This window comes from Phlebotomus argentipes, unplaced genomic scaffold (assembly GCF_947086385.1).
Source record: "Phlebotomus argentipes unplaced genomic scaffold, Phlebotomus argentipes genome assembly contig_15, whole genome shotgun sequence".
Classification (NCBI taxonomy): domain Eukaryota; kingdom Metazoa; phylum Arthropoda; class Insecta; order Diptera; family Psychodidae; genus Phlebotomus; species Phlebotomus argentipes.
Genome location: NW_026776181.1, coordinates 1482175 through 1505749, shown reverse-complemented (window position 1 = coordinate 1505749; position 23575 = coordinate 1482175). Strand labels below are relative to the sequence as shown.

General features: G+C 38.6%; 3 protein-coding genes across 4 annotated transcripts; all 3 read left to right on the top strand.

Annotated features, from left to right (window-relative positions):
• The first annotated feature begins 2697 nt into the window (after positions 1–2697).
• On the top strand, positions 2698–20717 carry LOC132263432 (GTP-binding protein RAD). 2 transcript variants are annotated; one of them, XM_059763195.1, is made up of 9 exons: positions 2698–2952; positions 12259–12724; positions 14480–14593; positions 14881–15099; positions 15487–15569; positions 15830–16010; positions 16259–16392; positions 16458–20436; positions 20507–20717. In XM_059763195.1, the coding sequence occupies exons 2-8, from the start codon at positions 12382–12384 to the stop codon at positions 16599–16601; spliced, it is 1218 nt and encodes a 405-aa protein (XP_059619178.1). In that variant the 5' UTR covers positions 2698–2952; positions 12259–12381; the 3' UTR covers positions 16602–20436; positions 20507–20717. The 2 variants fall into 2 exon arrangements, with proteins under 2 accessions (XP_059619178.1, XP_059619179.1); XM_059763196.1 differs by lacking the exon at positions 14881–15099.
• A 135-nt stretch (positions 20718–20852) lies between these two features.
• Positions 20853–22002, top strand: LOC132263489 (tRNA-splicing endonuclease subunit Sen54). Its single transcript, XM_059763271.1, has 3 exons — positions 20853–20884; positions 20932–21741; positions 21803–22002. The coding sequence occupies exons 1-3, from the start codon at positions 20853–20855 to the stop codon at positions 21933–21935; spliced, it is 975 nt and encodes a 324-aa protein (XP_059619254.1). The 3' UTR covers positions 21936–22002.
• A 312-nt stretch (positions 22003–22314) lies between these two features.
• Positions 22315–23572, top strand: LOC132263438 (THO complex subunit 6). Its single transcript, XM_059763204.1, has 3 exons — positions 22315–22531; positions 22588–22989; positions 23051–23572. The coding sequence occupies exons 1-3, from the start codon at positions 22419–22421 to the stop codon at positions 23547–23549; spliced, it is 1014 nt and encodes a 337-aa protein (XP_059619187.1). The 5' UTR covers positions 22315–22418; the 3' UTR covers positions 23550–23572.
• The last annotated feature ends 3 nt before the right edge of the window (positions 23573–23575 follow it).

Here is a 23575-nt window from a genome sequence, read left to right as displayed (position 1 = left end):
ATAGAACTAGCCAAATCACTATTGATACAATGAGAGAAAAATACGACTAAACACAAGTTGTGTCTAAAACCAAAGCCTTTTTTTCAATGAATTTGGGTCTTTTTGTGTTTTATGCACATCAAAATCGATCAAAAATATGAATTTACTTTAAAAATGTGCAATAAACACTTTACAATAGACTTTTTGACTATCAAGTCATTTTAGTCGCATCACAATGTGACTAAATGTTCATTGACACTTGCGTTATACGGCATCAGAATCCTGATCTGAGTTTGCATAATTAATTTCATCGCGATTGATTAACAAATTGCTGGCAGGAAAGCCTTTTAGCCACTTTGGTCCATCAATAATAATGCGAGCAAAATAGTTCTGGAGCAAATTGAGGTGCTCTCCGCGGTATATATGCTTCCCCATACAATCAACAGTGTTACCAGTGATTACTGATGGGAGGGAAGCTAAATCATAAAGCGGGTGGTTTTCATTTTGACAGCGCGATTCTATCAGGGGGTGGAATACATATTTCACATGATAAAAATCGCCCACTCGTAGCAATTAACTCCCAATAAATTTATCTTGACGCATTAATTGATGTAGAAAAACCATATGCTACAAGTGATTTTCGTCCTCGGCTCAAAATAATCACATTTCAATATCAGCTGAATGAATAACAAGCCCAGAGGCAGGGCATAAAATATCCACGACAGCGCGAGAGAGCTGTTATCATGCCGATATCGCTGGGCTGTGATAAAAATAGTTGTGGAGCTCTTGTGTGACCTGCAACTTGTGTGTTAATCCGTGAAATAACGCGCGCCATCAGGAGACACATAACACCGAGGTAAAGGGCAATGATTGAAGGACAATTCGTGATGGAATGAAGAATTGTGGTGGACTTTTTCAATCACATGCTCCCGACAGCAAGTTAATTTTCCTGAGAGACAACTGCACACACAAAATCTCTCGGCTGTCCAGCGCCATATAGACAAAAGCTCGTTGAAATTGTATGCCCTATTGCGCCACTCCTGCTGCACGAATCACATTGTAAATCCTCTTAAAGTGAAGAGGATTATTTTATTTATTTATGTTATTTCACTCCATGCGCCCGAGGTTGTACATCTTCAAAGAGCATCTAATTGCCTTTCGCTGCCTTTCTGGAGGGAATTGGATTTTTGTGTGTGAGAAAAGTTGTTTCTACGTTAATTTTCTTGTACAAGTTATTAACTTCATACTGCAGTTGTAATGGATTTAAAGTTATTCAAAATAAACGCTTCATGAAAACGGCGTGATTATCATACGCATTTAAAAATAATCAGTACATAGTATTCTAATTGCCGTGGAATGCCAAAATCGAACCTAAAATATAGATTTCTTACTAAATTATATGTTATTTTGAAGGTTTTAAAAGCCGCAATGAAATGATAGAAATACTCTTATTTTTGTGCTTAACACTAATTGTGGTCTCTTTCAAGCTGAATTGTAGAAATGGCATAATGCGAAATAATAGCATAATAGGTATTAAGTTTTGTTCTGTACGCATAATAAGATATATTTAGTCAGTTTTCTTTGTAGGTACATTTATTAGGGATTGTTTCATTTGCAATGTGTAAAAAAACTACTATTCAATTAGTTTTTCACATCATTTAGTCTTTCTTTTAAACATTCAGCTTGATATTAAACTTGCTATTTACTTAACTAATTTTTTTTGTCTTAACTCTGTACGGTTTTAGTCCTTTCAAGCCACAAAACCTAAGTATAATTTTTTTCTTAAAGATTTCCTTCAGTCAATGCTTACTCAAGCTAGGATTTATTCTTTTTGTCTATATTTTTCTTGAATGTAGCTCTTGTGTGTGCCTCTTTGTGTGCCCACCTCATTTACACATGATTTTCACCTGAGATACGGTGAAAATTGTTATGTGTGGGTTTTAGGGGTGTTGAGACGGGAATCTTGGGCCCTCAAAAGGTGAATGATAATTTCCTGTCGGAAATGATGGGGCCTACAAATTGAGTGGTTGTAATTCCTCAGTAGTCGCGCGAGCCAAAGGGCTCATTGCCAGGAAATGAGGGATGCATTTGCAAAGTGCAGATAAAACCTGCACCGAAATGGGTGAAATTCATAATACACTCTCGCCCTCCGGCTTATGCATGAATCAATAGCCGTTGGGGGCGGTGGCGTGCCCCACAAAAGGAAGAAGGATGGCACAGTTGCATTTCCCAACTCGGGATCACAATCCCAACTATTTCATGATTGAAAGGAGCGCGAGCTGGGGTGGTGCTGAAGGGGAGGTGAAGAATATGCCACAAATGCGTCGACTCGGTGTTCTTTCTCCAACCGATTTGTGTTCACCCGTACAGTGCCATGCGGACTTCTAGGGCCACGGCAAGGTGCCGCTAAGGAAAGTGAGGGAAAGAGAGAGAGAGAGAATTTTTCTTTTGCAAAATTGACTGCAGAATCTGAGGATGATTGCGGGTGTCCTCAGGGGAATTCATTGGGAATTTCATCGAGGATTCAGCACGACTTCCTGTTCATGGCGAAGGTGTTTCATGCCTTTCGGGCTACAGTGTGAATTTTCTCCACTACACATTCATGTGTATAAATATTCAGTGGCCGACATAACACATCAATTTCCCGATTTTCCTCGTCGACACTGGCGAAGTCACGAGTGTGAGGATGAACTTTTAGTTCGGTGACGCGATTCGTGCGATGCGGACGTGTGTTTCTTTTCGATAGTTTTCCAACAAGGAAGAGCGTCTCTATACGCTGTTAGTGGCAGCCTTTTGTGATTCACACGCGAAAATTTCATTAGTCTCTGGAAAAATTATTAGTTCTTTCACAATTTTTGCAGCCAGTGTCAGTGCATTTTTTAACAATTTCCGCAACTCATTCGCCAATGGTGTGAAAGGCGATTGTGATTCTTTTAGACGGACTTTTTAGGGTTGTGTGTTTTAAAGTCAACGGTGAGTCTGTTTGTATGTTTGCTATATTGCCACCCCTTGTCAATCAATTATTGAGTCATTTCCACAGTGAGAATATAACAATCGACAGTGATGGAGGAAACTAGTTCGGAAACACTTACTTACCTTATGGTTCATTGCATGTGACCTAGGAAGTCTTTAAGAAATAAATCCAATATCACTCTCAAGTTGGCTGGAAAAACATCAATCATACATCCTAATCTCTGATCTTAATTTACAATAATTCTCACTTTCACTACCTTCACTTCAGAAACTGCCAAATCATAATCACAACCTCGCAATCTGCTGGACGCACGTCGTGGCAGTTCTGCGAAAATTCGTGAAATGTTTCTACCCTAGAAATACATATATGATGTTCTACAAAATAATTCTATTTTCATCTCTTTAGTCATTTACACTGCGATGCTTGTGTGTGTCGTTTTTTCACTTTATGCTGCAAAGATGAAACTAAAATGGCTATTTATAAGTCTTCCTCCACTTTTGCACGAGGTATTTTGCTCTCTTGATGGAATTTCCTCGTGAGGAGAGAAAATTCTCGAGATCGCGTCTCTTGTGCGGGCTTTTCCCAAAGGCGCGCGACACCGGGAGCACAAGCTCTGTGTCTCTTAGCATACCTCAGCGAACATTAACTTTTGTCCAATTTAGTGCATAATATTGATTATTAGGCGGCCCCCGGGGGCGAATGAGGAGCTGCAAAGGGTGAGAGCACACTCAGCTCTAATGTACATGCGGTGTGCGTCCACAAATTGATCATTCGCCTCCCACTTTCCGCCCCTGTGGGTGTCGCGAAGGGTGGGAAAGTGGGTGATTTTTGTCTATTGGGGTGCCTTTTTCCGAACAGCCACCGCTTTTCGCAGCTTTTTCACGTTCTCATCCACCCTGATCAATCACCTCACATAGCAAGTGGAAATTTATTTATACAATGAGAGTGTTTATTTTCAACTTCCGCCAAATGGCTGGGGTTCATTCTCCCGCTGGGGTGGATTCACAGGTGGGCTCGTACCTTGTAGTTACCTGTAGTTCCGAATTTGATTATTATATTCACTGGCATACGGAATCAGAGCGCTCCAAGAAGAAATCGTTAAATTACCAAATGAATTTATCGAAAAGCAATTAGACTTACTTCACGTGTAAACAATAATGTCAGTATAAATAGGGACTCTTGAAGCTTTAATATGTATGTACATAGATTGCACGTCAAATTTTCTCAGTCAGAGAAAGAAAAATGTATAACTTTAAAAAAATCGGTCAATTAATTTGATCATATTGTGTGAAAATAAACGAAAATCTGCATTAGAAACCACTAAAAGAAACAATAAGGCAAAATTTGTACGTTTCAGAGATTTGTAGGTTGTGTAATGACCTTTGTAAAAGTGCTACTTTTACACATCAGACGAGAACTTTATTAAATCAATTTAATAATTCCGAAACAGTGTTTTAGGCAGGTCGTCGAAGGTTACTAAATGAGCCATTAATGCTTGTCTCACAAGGATTTTATTGAGCAGTGAATTCAAAAAGTATATATGGTACATAACATATCTTTCAACAGCTCCATTCTGTGATGAATGCACGGAATCGGTATTCGAGTTGTCTTGTTCACGAATAGCTCAGAGTTTTGCTCTATAAATAACATTCTCTCGTGTTTAGAATAAAAGCTTAAGTTTAATCTCGCGTCATTTTTTGCGTTCTCCTTTTAAAGCCCCTCAATGAAATGTAAATCTTTCAAGCATAAACAAGCATTTTATGTTAAAGACTTCCGTGACAAAGGAAAGTGCAATTATTTGTCATGAAATATGGGTGTTTAGGCGAAAGAAAAACCGCCGCGCTTAACCTTCTTACCGGCGGATCCGTTTTCCACCGAATGTCTATTAAATGCGGGCAAAATTAGTATGGAAGAAACCCCATCGAAATCTGTGCCTCTTAAATCAATATTTGCAGAAGGTGGCAAGAGAGCTTCTAAATGCGGCATTTGGAACACTTCCAGCAATGGGATGCCATCCTCCTTCTGAGGTGTTCCCCACATCACAGAGGTTAAGGAGGGTGGAATGGCAGTCATTCTGGCGACACAATGTCAGAGACGAGCAAAAAATCGCGTCTCTCTTTAAATTTTGCTAATTCCCTCGCGTCATTATTTTAAGTCGTTTGCCTGACAAACCAACAAGTTCATCAAGTCCATCGTGAAAACCGAGAGTGGAAGGAGACAAATCTTTTAACTGCGGAAGATGATACTTCAGGGAAATCCGTGCGATAATCCACTGAGATTTCAGCTGTCGGAAGTTCTACGCAAAGGGGAAAGGGAATTGATTAAAAAACTTGTTCGAGTGAAAATTCCACGTAAGAATTTTAAAGAATTTCATCATCAACTTTTTCCCTTTGGCTTTTTTGCACTAAAACATCGTCAGGTAAGCAGAAATGATGAAAAGAATTAAAGGTGATCTCCTGTAGGACTCCAGGAAGAGAGGTTTAAAATCAAAGCTTACATCTTTACTGTAATAAAATTCGATTTAAATCGAATTTTGGTCAAAATTTGTATTTCAGATATGTACAACTCAATTTAAAACTTATAATGAAAGCCTTCGTAATTTTGATACAAATTTCAGTCGTGCTTACAAACGTTTTACTTCAAAATTCTCTTCAAATAGTGATGAATTTCACTTGAAATGTAAACTTTTATTCTCCTAAAACTGCAACTAAACATAGAGCAGGCTTGGGTCAAAGTTAGGATTTGAACGAAAGATAAGAGAACGTATTTTATGATATAGTTCGTCCCATAAAACCTATTAATTTGACTGTAAACGAATAAGTCCCTTTGGGCAGATCATCAAATATTACCGAGAAGTTCAGTGAAGGGAAAAGAGTGGAAAATTTAGACGATTTCCCAAGGGATCAGCCGAACCCTGTGACAACAATTGCAATAAATATCTTAGCAGATGCCTAGACCAGATAGAATGTATATGCTCACCAGTTGAAGAGTCACGAAGAAGCAATTCAAATCACGCCCACTAAAGATATCGATATGGGTGTGAAAATGCCAATAAGTCCGAAAAGTAAGAGCGCGTGCGGAGGTGGTAAAATGCAAAACCACTGAGAAAATTGTTAAAATATTTAAGCAGTTTACAGAGATCGGATGAGACATAAAAACCAACATTATTGCTTATGGAAGCATTCTATTTACATAAAAGAGCGGTTAAATGGCGAAGGATACAGTAAATGTTTAGATGAAATATTCTAAAATTAACCCATTACAGCGATTTATTTGGTATAAATACCGCAGTAACATTTCTCTTCGACCCAGAGACCATTTGCCGGGTTGGACACTGAACGACTACGAGGTCAATTTCGATTATTTAGCTCTTCACACCAACTTGACGATGCACTTTCAGCATGTTAAATTTACAAATGATGGGGAAAAGCACTGAGGTGTGTCAACGAACCCTTTAACATACAGACATAGCTTTCAGCACAGGAAAACGCAAAAAATATGTGGGTTATAATATCAATATAACAACTTACTATGAGTTGTCTCTTCTTTTTAATAAAAAAATTCTTACGAATTTACGACTAAGAAACACTTTTCATCTCACCTATTCTGCAAAAATGTTCGGTGGAGTGTGGAGGAAAATTGTGACTCATGAAATATCAAGTTTCTCCACCTGTGGTCACCCTCGTAAAATGGAGGACAAAATCTCAGTCATAAAATACGGCTTACATCTCAGCTAAGCCTGCATCTGTTTGTTTTAATTGAATAATTTATGACACATAAAAAGTGGTTGAAGAATCTCAATTATTCCTGCTGAATTTTCACACACGGCAAATTGATATAATTATACAAATCAAATTGAGGTCATTTTACATTTGCTTTGTGAAACTTCTGGGAATCTGTACGGAATTACAGACTCACCTTGCAAAATGCAACTTTTTGCAGCTACAGGGCAACTGTTTGAGTTGCAGAAGCGCTATTTTTGTCGTCTCATGAGAGCGTTCATGAATATTCATCAACGAAAAGGGAGGAAACAATTAAAGGGAAAACCATTCCAACCCTCCGCAAGATGGGTTCTCTGGCAAGAGATTACAAGGTAATGATGAGAATACAACGGCAGTATTGAGTTATCAGGCAACCTAGTCCACATGCATTAGCTTGGAAAGTCTCATGGAATCATGTTCGTACAGCATTGTCTATTAAGTACATGGGTTTTGTCATTTATCTGTGTAAATGGATCAGATACTTTTAAAATTTTGCATTTAAGTACAATTGAACATCATTTCAAATTAAAGGTGAAGAAATTTAAATAAATTTGTCTACAGTATTAATATAGCTAATTCTACTATATTTATTTAATTCATCACATTTTTACCCACCTTTCTCTTTAGCCAATTTCTGATTCAGTCCCCACTCCAGCTCACAACTCGTTTAGTGATATCGCATCTTATTGTGTCGCATTTTCCAATACAAGATGCTCTGGGGTGGATTCGCTTGTAATGCTCTCATGCGAAGTGTCTGGGGAAAGTGAAGTTTTCTGTGATGACGAAGTGCGAGATATGATTTGCAGACAGATGTGCTCGTGACACTTCCCTCTTTCCCCGGAAAACCGACGCTGGTGCCGTTATGAATCGGATGTGGAGCTTTTAGCACAACTGGATTAAATTAAAATCCAATCACACGCAGAGTGGCATGAAATCTACAAAATATTGCATCCCTAGTAAAAATCAGTCAATATGCGCCAATGTCATATGAAAGCGATACTTTCCTGCATATATTCAAAGAAGACAAATTGAATTGTTCGTCTGTCTCGTCGTGCGGGTATTTTTAGACATAGATGCTGAATCCAGTTCAAGCGTGCGAGGAGCTTACTTGGGGTTTTCCCCGAATTGGGAGAAAGAGGCCAGAAGGACAATGGATGTTCCTTTAAATTTTTCAACAGATCTCTGACACAAATCTCTGTGAGGGATCTTGAATCTTCCCCAGCATGCAAATTGACAGACTCTCCCAAATCCGAGTGTATTTTCAACTTGCGTGCCTCACATTTAAAGCCACTGACTGTCCGAATGAAGACGGAAATAAATTCCCACGTGATTTGGGACAAGTCAAGAGAAAGAGGAGTGTTTGTATGTCTTTCGCAGAGTATTTAATCCCATCTCCATCCCCCTTCATTTGATTGATTTCATGCGAAAACGCGTCTTGTTTAAATTGGAACATTGAGCGCTAAAATATAACCACGCGAGTTGGGCTCTCACTTTTCACTTTGGCGCTATTTTTTCGCCCATTCCTGTCTACACTCCCGCACAAATGTGCTGAAGCCGCACTTATTTTCATTGTGTTTACAAAACATTTTTCTTCACACATTTTCTCATAAAAATTTTCAATGATTTGTAATGAAAAGTGCTCTGAAGAGAAAATTGGGATAAGGGAAGTGTGTTATTAAAAAAAAGAAGCAAGAAACAAGCTGTCTTTGTCTTATGAAAAATTGATTCCGATGTAATATGAACTTATATGATATAACACCGTGCATATAGCTTCAGATGTTGCACACTATGCTGTTTAAACCATAGTTATGATGATGAACTTACAGGAAATATTAAGAAAATGATCATTTGCATATGACTTATGCTTTACTCGATTTTGCTTATAGCGCAAAAATGATTTTTACTATCTCTCAGATGATAGCCTTTTCCACTCTCATCTCCTCATCAAACATATATAAATACGTCGTATTCACCACATTTGAGCAATTGAGACGAGAAATCAATTTTCCCGGGAAATTTTATCAGCCTGTAAGAAGTTTTACGCCTGCCTACATTCAACGAAACACATTGGCTGATAATTCATCTCACATTCGAGCTCTTTGTGCCATTGCATGCTTAAGTTTCCCCCAACTTTTCACTAGAAGACACACTCTCACTCTGTTTATTGTATGCTTCACCCGCACAATTTATTGGCGATATCCATTTATATGATTGACACTGAAATACACGCCATTCACTTTAGCGTCTCGCTCTCTTTTGATAAATTGTCACTCATTCATTGTGGAAAATGAAGTGATTCAAATGGGGAAAGAATGTAATTCATGAGACAAATGTTTAGCCAACAAATTCTGTCGCATGAGGTGAATTTTTGTGGTATTTCGGCGCACGTTTTCCATGGAGGGAGACAAAGGCATGCAAGCGCTTCTTGCCTCAGGAATATTTGCTGGGTATTTTGGCGTGGAAGTCAGGTGTCGAAATGGCAGTTTCGCAGTTCTGAGGGTGGGAATGGGAAGTGGAGCAAGCAAATACTGGAGAAGCTTTCGAGTGAAATCTCCTGGATTTTTCCTCTACCACGTCTTCCCTGTGACAATATAACTTTACACGAGGGAAAAATTCTGCGCCGAGGGGGAGAATTTTCAATGAGATACGCTTCTTCTTGAGCTTGAGAAGGGCTCACATGTGCCGATCATCGTAAATTTAGCCTTACGAAATTTAGGATTCCACAAGTGAGAGAGAAGAGACAGTTTCTGGATGAATAAATGAGTAAATTCTGCAGGGTGAAATTGTTATTCTTTCCTACAACTTCAAACAACTTTGTCTTAAAGAGGGAAAAAATCTTACAAAACACTCTCTTAAAACACCTCTAACTTTAGTCATCATTAAATTGACCACAATTTCCCATGGTGGAAGTTTTTCTCTTTTCCTTTCATTTCAACTCAAGAATTTTCTCCACGCGACACCGAATTTATTATACCAGGAAAAGAAGTGTGCGTGTTTCGGTGATTTCCGAGGTATTACAAAATATCCCTCAATAATTCATATGACTGAAAGGCAACAATCCTACTATAATTGCCCACTGAAGCCCACCCTTAACGCCATAATTTAGTGATAATCTCCGGGTCATTTCTAAACCGAGGAATTTACTCTCAAGATTAGTGTGCACACGGACTGCATTTAGTGGCAATTTTCCACGCTTTTGCATGTGCGGCTTTTTGTGGTGTGTCAGTAAATATGAAGGCATTATCAACACTCGAATGTGACCACTTATCCGCAATTGGATTGCGTGATAATTGTATTTTTCGGTCATTTGGGAGTGAGTGGGTGGAAAAACGCGAAAATGACCGTGCTTCCTGCTATATGTACTAAAACTGCAAACAGTTGCTGAATTATTACACTAGAGTTGCTGTAGTTCTAGATTATTTATGACACTGTTTTTCACATACAGTAGATGTCTAATGAAAATTCATCAAAATCTTGTTAGAAAATCTCATGTTTTCAAAAAGGATGGATATTGTGAAAATTTACCGATTAGAAAATACCAGAAAATCACACACATAAATGTTGTACCATTATGAATGCCTATCAACTCTGCCACTGAAAGCATTGTTGCTATTCTATGCAATTGATGTTGAATAATGTAAAAGTTTAGCATTCAAGTAACAATATTTCATCGACTTTTAAACAGCCTTTCGTGAGGATTTATCGCAGTTCCCTGTCTGTCTGACAAGGTGTTGTGTGAAGATGTGGCGTCATTCAAAATTCATTTCTATCCTCACCTCGATTGTCCTGTCACAGAAACACATTTTTAGTGGTTATTCCTTGAATGACAAATTCATCAGCAGTATCGCCAGCATGGCTTTTGATTTAGTGGTTCTTCACAAGGATCTGAAATCAGTATCTGCGATTGAATTCGTCGAATGTTCATCTTTGGAGATGATTTTCTTTAAATGTTCTTAGATGGAATGTTCTGAAACATTAAAGTCCATTTCCTCAATAGAGAAAACTGCGAGATTGCTTAAGATAAATTACAAGTTAACATGAGACTTTTTACCATATCCGGCACTCGGGTGAAAATCCCTGTGAAGCCACAGAATTTCAATCAAGAGTTACACATGATGTTGAGAAAGTAAATGGAGTTTCCGCAAAGTTGAAAATTGTGATAAATTCATTGCGAAATCTGGTGCGATTAAGTTGAAATATTTAAGGTGGCAGGAAGTGTTGAGAGCAGAGTCGACAGGATTGGGAGGGGAACTTAAAGCACAGCCCCTCGAATCTACTCAACTTTCCCATTTGATTCACTGCGTCTGGCTTGCAATAGACACACCGAAGCGACTATGTAATTGCACAAAAGCAAGACTTTCACCACGCAAATCGATATGTAATTAAATTTTCAAAGTATGTGATGCAAAAGTAAGCCAAACTTTGAAATATTTTTCTAAATAAAATTAGAAGATATTATTCTATAGCAATATTAGGGGCGTAATTAGGAATTACAAGACAAATAATTTTTCGTATTAAATTGAAAAAGTTATAAAAATGTATAGTCTTTTTGTAAGAAAGTTTCATTTTCTACATTTCACTACTTACACAAATGAGAAAAGATATTTAACAATTGAAATGTAAATGTGCAATATAGGAAAATCAATTTTAATTAAAATCTATTTTTGTATTGAATTTATAACATGACTGTCATGGATATAATTTTATTGAAAATTCAATTATTAGCCATCAGCAATGTATTAATGATATTAATTTAGCTGGATTGAATGGTTTTTATATACCGATTATTACAATAATTATATGTCATTCTCCCTACGGTACCGTCAAGACATAGCACGTCTTCCTGGCATAAGTAGAGTTGCTCTTTTATTTATAGGCACCAATTTAGGTTGACATATCGCCTAATTTAGAGAATGAGTATACTTTGTCATTAATTAATTACATAAATTTTCTCTCCAATAAATTGAATATGAGCACCAGCGCAGGAAAAGTTTCTTAAATTTCTCTTTTACTACCAAATTTCAGCATAAATATAGAATATATCTGAAACTGTGGCCCGAACAAAAGCATAATCAAGTGAATATCACTGTATACATCTCACAATGGTACAAATCTGCTTTAAAAGAAATTTAGTAAATTTGAATTCATTACTGTAGCAGTTTATATTGAAAATCCATCAGAGTTATTACATTTTAAAAAGCCTTTCTCAACTTTATTTTCCAAGAGAAAATGCTCATTTTCTGTTCCTTTTCAAAATCTAGTTTCATGCAAAGATTGCCTAGAGTGCTATTAAGCTTTTCATTTTTCACGGCAAAAGCTCTGGTGTAATTAAAAGGCCCTCTTCATTGCCTCCAAGCGTTTGCTTAGGCGATGTGATGAAGGGACTTGCATTGTGAGGCCATTCAGCAGATTGATATCTTATTTGTATAACTCATGTGGTGAAGTTTTCTACAAACACCCTGTCAGCCTTTCACCAGGTCCCTTATCTCTCAGTCAGGTATAAAAATACATTTTCCACCTCTTTTTTCCTCCACTTCTTTTCAGTCCAGTACAGCCAACAAATCTATGACGATGCGGTGCGGATAGTGTGAAGCAAATTAAATGCCATTTCAAGTGAAATAAATCCCTGTCAGCCAGTGGCAATCGAGGAAGGATCGAGCAATAGAAATGGATGACATATCTCCGCACTCGAGGATAAATTACACGAAAACACGAAGTGCTTCAATCTGCGCCCCAGCCAGCACGAGTCTTGAGAATGTCCTGCTGCCGCCATCGGGCAGTGGAACCCCAGACAATGGGACTCCGAGCTACAGGCGTCGCCGGCCGGCAACGCGATCGCAAAGTGCCAGAATCACCGGCGCCAGATCCGTAAAGCGGAAGACACAACCGCCGCCCAGCAATCTCCAGGAGACCAGCAGATCACACTGCACCAGTGAACCTAGGCTCAATGACACAGAGACGCCACCACAGCGAAGAAGAGGATCTCAGAGGAGGCCAACTCACACTCAGAGTGAGCATTTCTATAAAGAACATAACTATTTGGAATTTTTTGAATTTGGCCAATTACCTAATTATTGTCAATGGAAATCCAATGATATAATCTTTTTTTCTTATTGATTTTTCTCAAATATAATATAATATTGATCTTCGAGAGCTGTGAACTAACAATATTAGAATTTGACAAATGATACGAAATAATAACTAATAAGGCCAACCTTTACTTAAATTATCATCTGTTTTACTGATCTTTATCTTACTTTTGTATATTAATTAATGACTACTGAGCTACTGTGTTAATGAATAAGCACTGACCAGAGTCACAGACTTCCTAAATAAATTGCTTCAAGTGCAATTCCTCCGAGGAAAATTGCCATGAAAATTAACTTAAGAGCCATTGAGAGAGGCTTTGGGAATGGGAATGAGGTCGAAAGTTTACAAGAAGGCTCGCGGCAATATGGAATTATTCACGACGAAGTCATTTAAAAAAGGGAGAGGAAAACAAAAGACAGTTTGGGCCTTGTTCCCAGGGATCACCAATGAATCCCAGAGGAAATTGCGGCAACTGAAAATGAGATTGCAAATGACTATTTAAATTAATGCCGAGACTCCGGCATTTGCAAGATACAAACTACATTATTTCTCATAAATCCGCACCCAGAAATCCAAGTGGGAGAAAGAGCAATTCATGCGAGAGAAAAATATAAATCCCACGCCTGACTTTTCGAGGGTTTGGGATGAGATAAAGTGAATTTCTCGGATTTTTCTCCGTGCTTGGTAAAATGTATTTTGGAGTCCACGAAATAAATGATGCACGATGAAAAGAACAAGAATAAACGCAGATAAATCATTCGTCATCAGTTAAAACATGACTTTTTCAATTTATCCTGCACACGCATTCATGAGAAAAAGGAGGAGAAAATCGCACAAAGAAAAGCCGCAGCTCGAGAAAACTTTTTCCCCAGTCCTGAAAAAGAAGCCTCGCTGTTCAACTGGGAAATTGCTGGGAAAATTTCTACCCTCAATCGCTTGACGCGACGCGGCTTAATCAAAAATCAATTGTTCATTTGCAAAGTCGATTTTACACAATTTCCGCCCTGTTTTCATTCCACAAAGTTTGCCCATAAATTGGAAACAATGTGTGCCAAATGTTTATTCATTTGCGCTTCCATTCACCCATTCGGTGTCATTATTCAAATAGGCGTCCTTGCGAGTCAATGCAAAGTCATTCCGACGGGAGGCTGCAAAGTTTGTGGGGTGCCCAAGAAAGGATGTGTTTTGTGGGCGCGCCTCGCCAGACAGGATAAAAGTGTTTTTCTTCACACTTCCTTGTCAGCTTCGTTGGCTTTATCTTGTTTGGCAGTGAATCTTTGGAAAGTTCGAAAGTTAGGAAGCTCAACATCCTTTTGCAAAGGGAAATTGGAAACGACGAGACTTTTTAGCAAATAATTTTATAATGCACGTCACGAATAATGATATGAGAATGTCATATTTTGCATGATTCTTCATATTTTTGTATCAACTTGTAATTGAAATAGATCAAATACAGTTTAATATCATCTTTAGAAAGTGTTTATCTGTGGTTTTGTGGCGTGCTTAAAAGGAAATTGGAATCCGCTTATCCCAAGCGATTGAATTCAACTCATCCCATGGGGTGAGAATAGCATTTAACCCCTCTCGATACGCTATCAATTAAAACACGATAAAATCTTGTTTCACATAGATAGGTATGTGTAGAATTACAGTTTTACTTTACGCATCTCTATAGGTCAACGGAAACCAACCACCACATTTCTGGATGTCCCTTCCAACTTTCAATACAACCCAGCTGATGACGATGATGACAATTATCGACTGCGGACGTTTAGCAGTACAAAAGGAGGTGAGTATCCTCCGGAGATCACGTAATGAAATCCCAGGATTGTGCGGATAACAACAGAAAGTAATTCCGTAGAGTAGAAAAATCCGTGGCAAAAACACATCACAATTATCCTCTAATCTTCTTCTCAACTCACCCTAAACCATTTCGCCACAATTTGTGGGTTGGATAAAATGGAAATGAAAGCAGCAAAGCGTTAAATTGAATTGATAAACCGCGGAGTCTTTGGGTTTTGCGGCCTGGCACAGAGTAATTGTATCTCATCTTCTCGGTTGATTCACCCCGCAAAGGCGTCATCAATCGTGGCGACTCATTTCGACGGAGACGCTCCAGGAGCAACAGTTTGGTGCCCACGAGTCCTATTCACGCGCGCGCCGAGGAAGCCGTCACGACAGCCGCCAACGTGGAGACTTTTCAGGTGGCGATGCTCGGTGCCCCGGGAGTGGGCAAGGCGGCCCTGGTTTCCCAGTTCCGCACCTCCGAGTGCATCAATGCCTATGAGGGACCAGGTGAAAGCATTTCCTGTTTAAAAGTATTATCTTTTTGGCCCTATCATGATGTAATGATTATTGAAATTTATATGAGCCTAACAGATATTTTATTTCTGAGGTCTTCAATTATATATTCTAAAATATATAGGATAAAAATATTATTTTTAATGTGTTTGAGCTTGTAGAAGTATAGTTGTTCTACTTTTCATTTCATACTGCTTTTGCCATTCCTATCAGTTATTACAGATTTTATTCACATTTCTCGACTATGACAAAGTTTTATAGAATTCTTATCATATCTCATATTTTCGCATAAAACTTTGCTTACGATCCCATAATCTAAGTTTTTAATATAATAGCAAATATGTCACGCTATTATAGATCATATCTTGTTGTCTATTACAGAATCAATAGACGAGCAGAATATTTCAATAATCCTCAATGGAATAGAATCAGAATTGAATTTCTTAACATGGCGTGGAAACAAGGTGAGTTCGAAAGGTTGATTGAGTGGGAAATATTGCCAAATATCAAGGGAATTGTGAATAATTTGATTACCACCCCAAAATAGATCCATGTAATCATTATTTTAGTAGAGTGAATGAACGAAAGGATAACCTCATAAAGGCAATTGCCTAACTTGACCTCAAACTGCTTCATATAGATTTTCAAATAAAATATTATTGCCATCGGAGTTGCTAAAGAGAAAGATAAATAATTTTTATGTCCTTTGGCACTCCTCTTCCAGGACGAATTGGAGAAAGCTGATGCATTTCTTGTGGTCTACTCAGTGGTGGACAAGGCCTCATTCAGTCGCGCCGAGCAGCTCATCTCGATGCTCCAGGACATGGATCTCGTGAGATCTCGTGGTGTGATTCTCGTGGGCAACAAGATTGATTTGGCCCGATCTAGAGCAGTTTCTGCTCAAGGTAATTCTCCACGCTCGCGCGCCCAGTTGAAATGCCGTGACATTAACTATTTACTATGTGTGTGCCATTTTGAGGGCAAAAGTGCAGAGGAGGAAAATAATTCCATGTCCCGGCAATTCAATTAATTAGAGAGCAAACTGCAGTGCGAGAAAAAAGTAAAGGGAATTTTATTCAACTCACACGATCCCGACTCAATTGAGCGCTCCCGCGAGGAATGCTCTTAATTTAAAGAGCGCTCTTCATTTCAGATGGAAAGTGCTTGGCGTGCACCTTCCGTGCCAAATTCATTGAAGTCTCCGTGGGCATTAATCACAATGTGGATGAACTTTTGGCCGGAACGTTAACACAAATTCGCTTGAAGAAAGAACACAGTTTGCTTCAGGTGAGAATCTTTATCTATCGCTTCGACAACTTTCCTAAATAAATGTGCCATTAAAATCCTTTCAGGGATCAAGAGAAGGCTCTTCGCCGCACTGGTACAAGTCCCGGAGCGTAATGAGAGCCAGCATGAAGGCTCGTCAAATGATTACGTGGATTCTGGGCAAAGAAGACTCAAAATTCAGGAATTGCGAAAATCTTCAGATCCTCTAAGAACCCCGCTGAGTGAATGGACAGTTTTAGACTTAAGACCTACCACTATAAATGTTAACAATCTAGAATCCTTTACAGCTAAGGAACAGATGAGGGTAAGATAAAGTTGTAGCTAAAAGCGATAAAGTAATTGTGAAACTGAGAACGATTCTAAGATTCTATGGTATAATAGTTCTTGTTGTGTTACAATTCTGCGATGATGAGCGATTATTATGTGAAAATATCTCTAATTCTTCCACTTGTTTAACTAAATGTACGATATGAATGGGGAGAGACGGACAGTCAAATGATTAGGGGTGAACAGACTGGGGGATTAGCAGCTTCGAGTCCACATAGAAATTTCAGGTCTATGATGAAACTTTTCCCATTTTCCCTCGTCAATATTTGACACGATTTCTTCGTTCTCTCTCTCCACTTCCATGCCTAAGTAATGTAATTTATTTGTACCTTTTTATCAGTCTCCTAAATTGTCATCCTTGTACAGATTCACATGAAATTATTCAATATTTCCATCCCATTTTCATCCCCTCAAGTCACTTACATTCCCTCCAATTCACATCTTTTTCACGCCAACACAATCAGAACAGAATCATAAAAATTGATTGAATTGAAGAGATGCAAATAAGAATGAAACTTGGTTTTTTTCACAGCCATTTTATTGTGTGCGGTTTCTTTAAAATGTCCTAAGAGAATTTAATCAAAAGATTTTGAAAACAAGAGACCAATTTTAGCACAAAGGTTTCCCCATTTTCATGCCACTTTTCACACGGGATTTTCCATGCTTTCGACTGGTATATGAGCCTTAAGAGGAGTCGAAGAGCGCTAATTGCAATTTCTACTTAGTCTAAAGGCATTGAAAGATGTGAGTCTCAGTCTGGTATATATGTATTACTTAATATGTATAACATTGAAATACAGTGGCGCAATAAACTAATAATAAACATAGCATGAAATTAAGAGTATCTACAGTATCAATAAATTTGACTTTCATACACAATTTGTATCTTAAATATATGTTACGACAATGGCGAGAAATCAATGAAATCATGCTCCAAATGATATTCTCTCAATATTTTCTTATTTCTTTATCATATGTGCAGAGTTTTCAAGTGTGAAATTTTTTTTCTTAGTATTACACTGTCAATCTCTTAATATTTTCTTGTTTTTCTCCCAATTTAATGTCAGAATTTACTAATTTTTGACAAATTTACCACTTCACCGAGTAATTTAAATCTCATTGGCTCACATCTCAACTTAGTGGCATTTCAAAAAGGCATGTCTTGAATTTCGCGAAAATTAGAAGGGTTATATTGGGTGAGATAATTTGTAAAACATGAACAAAATTGTGGCGCTTATTGCCATTGCAAGAGGTCATGGAGGAAAAGTTCATGAAAGAAATTCTTTAACTCGATTTTCCCCTTCGAAAATTGGAAAAGCCAGTGTAAGTGCGTTGAAGACGCCTTAGATAGATACATTTTAGCCGAGTGTGAGAGAAGAGATAATCAAGTGCCTTTCCCGCTTAATTTTCTTCAACTTAATTCGTTATTAAAACTTTAATCAGCGACCAAATTGAATTGTGTGCAAGGAGCTGAAAATGTCGCACATTGGCAAGGAAAGGAGAGAAGAATTGAATTACTGGGAAAATATACTTTGCATGCTGTCTTCAAATCGATATTGAGCCATTTTCTCGGCTACTTTTATTGGCATCTCTTTTGATTAGCTTATCATTCTTCCTCGTTTCTGCACCTCATTACAGCTCGTTGAAGTTAACTGTCGAGAGGATGAACTTTAACTGCCATTGCCCATTAAAGTTTCCTTAGGATGCTGGCTTTTACGACCACCCAGATGTGGATCCATGAGATCTTTTAGTTCATTCTTCAATTCCCAAAGCGTGGAAATGCTTACTAAGAAGACAGAGTACATTATTTTCTCAATGATTTGAGCTTCTCTACTTTTCATCGACTGAGCATTGAGTGAAATGCTTTAAAAATACAAATATATTCAACCTGAATTACTTTCTAAAGAGCCTTTTTTACACACTGTTGACCTTTTCTATGAACACATCAAATTATCATCAAATATCAGAGCCGCTTTGCGTGATAATCCCAAAAATTGTCACTTTCTCTTCTATATCTTCTTTTCTAAAGTAGATTTTCCGGGCTGAATGAAGTAATTTCAATGTGTTAAGCATGTTTTTTCGGTGTTCAGAAAAGAAATAGGAAAAGTGAAGAGATCCCAAGGCGCACTTGTACTCGAAATTGAGAAAGAAGAACTCTTTTAATGAATAATTCATGATTGTTATATTGCCGTGATAAGTCTATATCTATAAAATAGATAGTAATTAAGATACTGTTTGTGAGGAAAGTGTGAATGAGGAAATTTCCGCTGGGAATGCGGGAAAATTTCTCCAAGAAATTGATTGAAATTTTGCGTGCGTTTCGCGCCTCCAAATTGGTCGTCATCATTCACACTTTCCTTGGTGTGCGAAATCGCACGAAGCTATCAAGAGCGAAATTGAATGGATATTTTCTGCAATTTTCACTCCACCCAAAGGAAATGCCAGGACATTTGGAGGAAATACACAGCAAGAGTATAATAATGCGAGTAACATATGTAAATGACGTGATTTGACAATATTGAATAAAAATCAATGTGAATTGGGAGGAAAAGCGGATCTCGAAAGACAGCTGAATTCGTGTGGCTCAGCTTTTCTATTTATCGTTGACATTTTATAAGCACAATGGATTTGAAGGTGATTCTTGTGAGAAGTGGACGAAAAGCCAGCAAAAGGTCGAAGGTGGAAATATAATATTGAACTGGAATGTGGCCCACAAAGGAAATATTGGTGCTGGCTAGGAATTTAAATCAATCTCAATGACTTTCGTTTCTTTTTCACAATCCCACACTTTTCACAAGACGAAAGAATTGGCAATATCAATAAAGTGGAGTCAATTGATGAGTGTCCCGATATTCGTGTTTGGTGCTGTGCATGTGTGGCATATAAGTGACAATCAACACACCTGTTCAATTTCTCGCCTTATCGCATCCCATCTCTGGGCTTTCCTATGACTTCTATCGAACGTCTGACTCGACAGAAATGTTTAAAGGAGATTTGTCGGAGAATTCTGATTGCTCTCATTTCAATTGCCTTATATTCGCTAAACTAAATTCTACACAAAAATATCTTTACTATGTATTTGTACGACTAAATTCTTATCAAAGTAGAGAAAATGCATGAACAATTGAGCGATTTGCACATTTTCCCATGCACAATCTTGCCTTTTGCCCTTTGACTTTCATGAGGGCCCACCAGCAAACTTCGATTAAGATTAGAATAAAAATCACCCCACGTGATTAAGTTCTGATGGCGCTTATCATCTAAAAAAAACCCTCTGTTTTTGTTTTCCAAGTGTGCGAAAGCTTTTCTAGAAAGAACTGGAAAGACTGGGTAAGCAAGTTGCATGGAAATTTCCTAATTGAGTCCCCAGAAAATATTTTCCACACTTTTATTGCTTGGGTCCAAACAACATCTGCAAGTGTGCGCTCGGGAATCACCTCAAGAGTTCATGATGACATCCTTCGATTGCTGTCTCTGCCTCACACTTGTCACACACTTTCCCATGGCAAATTTGCGCGGTTTATCGTCACGTCTTGACCCCTCACGCTGTGCGATAACAGATCACAAGACATCGTGTATTTTGTCTGGTCGAGCCTGTCTCTTGGCCAGTAGCATTCGAAAGCTCATCCAGACTACATCTCGCCTTCATCATGGCCAGATCAGAGAAATTTACGCTTGTGCTTTTTGTGATAGTTCTTTTGAATCTCATACACACTGGTAAAACTTTCATTTCTCCGCAATATAGTGACAACAAAGTATTAAAGGAAATCGCTTTGCCTTATCACAGGACACTCAATTCCAGTCCAAAACACCCATTTGACGGAGAGACATTCCCACCACATTGGGAGGATGTTTTGCATACCCCACAGCACCTTCCTGGACGACTGTAACTGGTGCAAGTGCAATGATCAGGGAAATCACTTTGTCTGTACAACTGAGAGATGTGGAAATAAACACAGAGTAAAATCCTACGGTTGAATAAAGCGCCCTTTTCCAAATTCTTCTCTCTTTTACTACTGCCCGCCAGGAGATTGACATTTCTTTGGCGCGCACTGGGTGATCCAACCTCAAAGTAGCGAAGGAGTCGTGATAATATTATCAGTGCAGAAGAGCCATCAAAACAAAGTGAAATAATGCAAAGTCCACAAGAGATTCAACTGCTAGGGTAAGTAGATTGCAATTTACATTTTAATCTTGTTGTTGACACTGAAATTCACTTGCCAGTGCCGAGGAATTAGTGCGAAAATCTAATGAAACAATTGCGTCATTCTGCACCGGATCAAAGAAGAATTTTCCAGATGGAAGCAGTGCAGAATTCCAGAAATTGGGAGAATTGTACAGTAATTTGAGAGATATCCTCTCACAAGAACGCATTGGGACAGAAAATAATCGCTTAGTAGGAGAATATAACAGTTCCACGAGGAAAATTCTATTAAGAAAAATTTTTGGAAGTATACAATATTTCGGCCATGCAAATGAACAGAATGAGACTTTCCTAGAGCCTCACGAGGCTCTTTACCTTCTGGAGATGAATCGATTAATTATTTACTACAATTCTGTCATAGTTTCACTCGAACAAGCCTACGAAATCTTCCTTCATGCTCAAGAAGATTGCTTAACTCTCGAAGAGTACTTTGTATACTCTTCACTTAATAAACTGGGTTATATCGTCAGAAAATTCAACCCAAACATTATCTATTCCATCGGGATTGAATGTCCCCGAGGTTCACCAAAAGGTAAAAGGAAAATCACAGAGGATGAACCTAGTTCTTCAAAGAAATTTAAGGCAGATGAACCTTCTACAAGTTACTCTGGAGAGAGCACAGTTAATGACTTAATCAATCTATCACCTGAAATGGAATTCGAAAGCGTCTTCGAATCCTTCAATGTAATAAAATTAACACCCGGAAAGGATAATCTAGCGAAACAAACATTAAAATTCAGCTTTGATCTTTACAATCCGACAAAGATTTACAAAAAATCTCAACCTCCAGCGCCCGATTACAGAATTCTCGTACTCAGGTAATACAAAAGAAGTCTTCCTTACATTTAACTGAACTGAATTTGTACAATATTTTCCCAGATCTGACCAAAACTGTCCCGAAAGAGACGATTTAATGCAACTCTATAACAGCTGCGAGACCAAAGGCCCTATTATCGTTGTTTACCTAGACAATAATCTTAAAATGAGTGGATTTCTCTATAAATTTGCATAAATGTAAATCTTATCAGTGTGTGATGTTATTGAAATAAACTGATTATCAGAGATTTGTCCTTTGAGAACGGTCAAGAATTATGAAGGCGTGCCCCCGACCCAGCAGATAAGTTGATTCATAGTTTACAAAAGAGTGTACCTATTAGTGTACGAATAGGTACCAATATTCTAAAACAAATTAAAGTTTCGTCACCCTTGCTCTTAGATAAAAATACGACGAGTAAAAGCGGTAAATTCAGGTTTCACAGATGTTTAGTTTGAAGTGAAACAAATAAAACTATATGACGGGTTTGTGGGTGTTAACATCCTAAACCTCGTAACACCGCAGATAACCGGTTATTTGTAAGTGCAGTGTAGCCGTGATCCGTTCATCTGGGTCGCGCATTGTGGAGCTGTCAACAGCCGGGCAGTTTGTTTACATCTCGCGGAAACCGCGGAAATACAGTGTTTTTTGTGTGAAAAGCCGGAAAACCCCACTCTAATCATGGTTATTGAGAAGCGCAAAAAACTCTACAATACGGTTTTATCGCAAACCTTCTCATCTTGTGGGAACTTCCTGTTTGCCGGAAACAATTTTGGTGACGTCTTTGTTTACAGGTTAGGATAGCGGTCGCAGTTTTCCTGAGACGGCCTTTTGCATTTATTCCTTGAAGTATTCCAGATATTGCGGAAGTGCCGAGCGATGAGGAGATTATCAGCAAAACTGCACCATCTCTGGAACCCATCCAAGTGTTCAGCGTGATAGATTCGGGTCACATTGAGAGCTTGGCATTCCACAAAAACTTCCTTATTGTGGGACTTCCGGGAGAGTTGCGAGGCTACCAATGGTGCAATGAGAGCAAGAGAATCAAGAAGCAACTGTGGGAAGTTCGTGTGCCGACTGGGAGTGAGTCGATGGAAGCTGTGGATGTGAATGCACTCTGGTTAAATGATGAGAACGATGAGATTTACCTTGGATGTGGAGACTCGAAGATTCTGGGGCTGAATCTTGACAATGGACAGTTCTTCAGGACTTTCACTGGCCACAAGGACTATATACACTGTCTCCAGGGACTGTGAGTTGATATTGAATAGCTCAATGTTACAAAAAATCATTCTATATTCTGTTCTCTCCAGGGACAATCGCTTATACTCAGCTTCTGAGGACGGAAGCATAAAATTCTGGGATGTGAGGCAGAAGAAATCTACAGGCTTAGTAGAGCCTTACAAGAACCACGAACTCTTTCGGCCGCAGATGGGAAAATGGCTGGGAAGCGTTGCCTGTTCTGAAAACTTCTTCGTTTGCGGCGGAGGACCAAAAGCTTCTCTGTGGCATACACGGACGAATGAATGCACCACAGTTTTCCCCTTCTCGGGAGCACTTCACGTCTCCGGCTTCATTGACGATACCGTTCTTCTGGCTGGCCAAAGCTCCAATGTCGTTCAGTACAGCCTCAATGGTGATCTCTCAGCTGAAATCCCAGTTTCCTCGCCTGCAACTTACTCAGTCATCTGGCAAACGACTCCGACGAAGCTGATGTCCATCGCTGGTGCCCAGAATGAGATCGATATCTGCCTAAACTTCAACTACAAGGACATCGTGCTTAAGTTGTACGCCAAAGACGCCAGCGAGTGACAAGGCGACTGAATTTGATGGGTTTT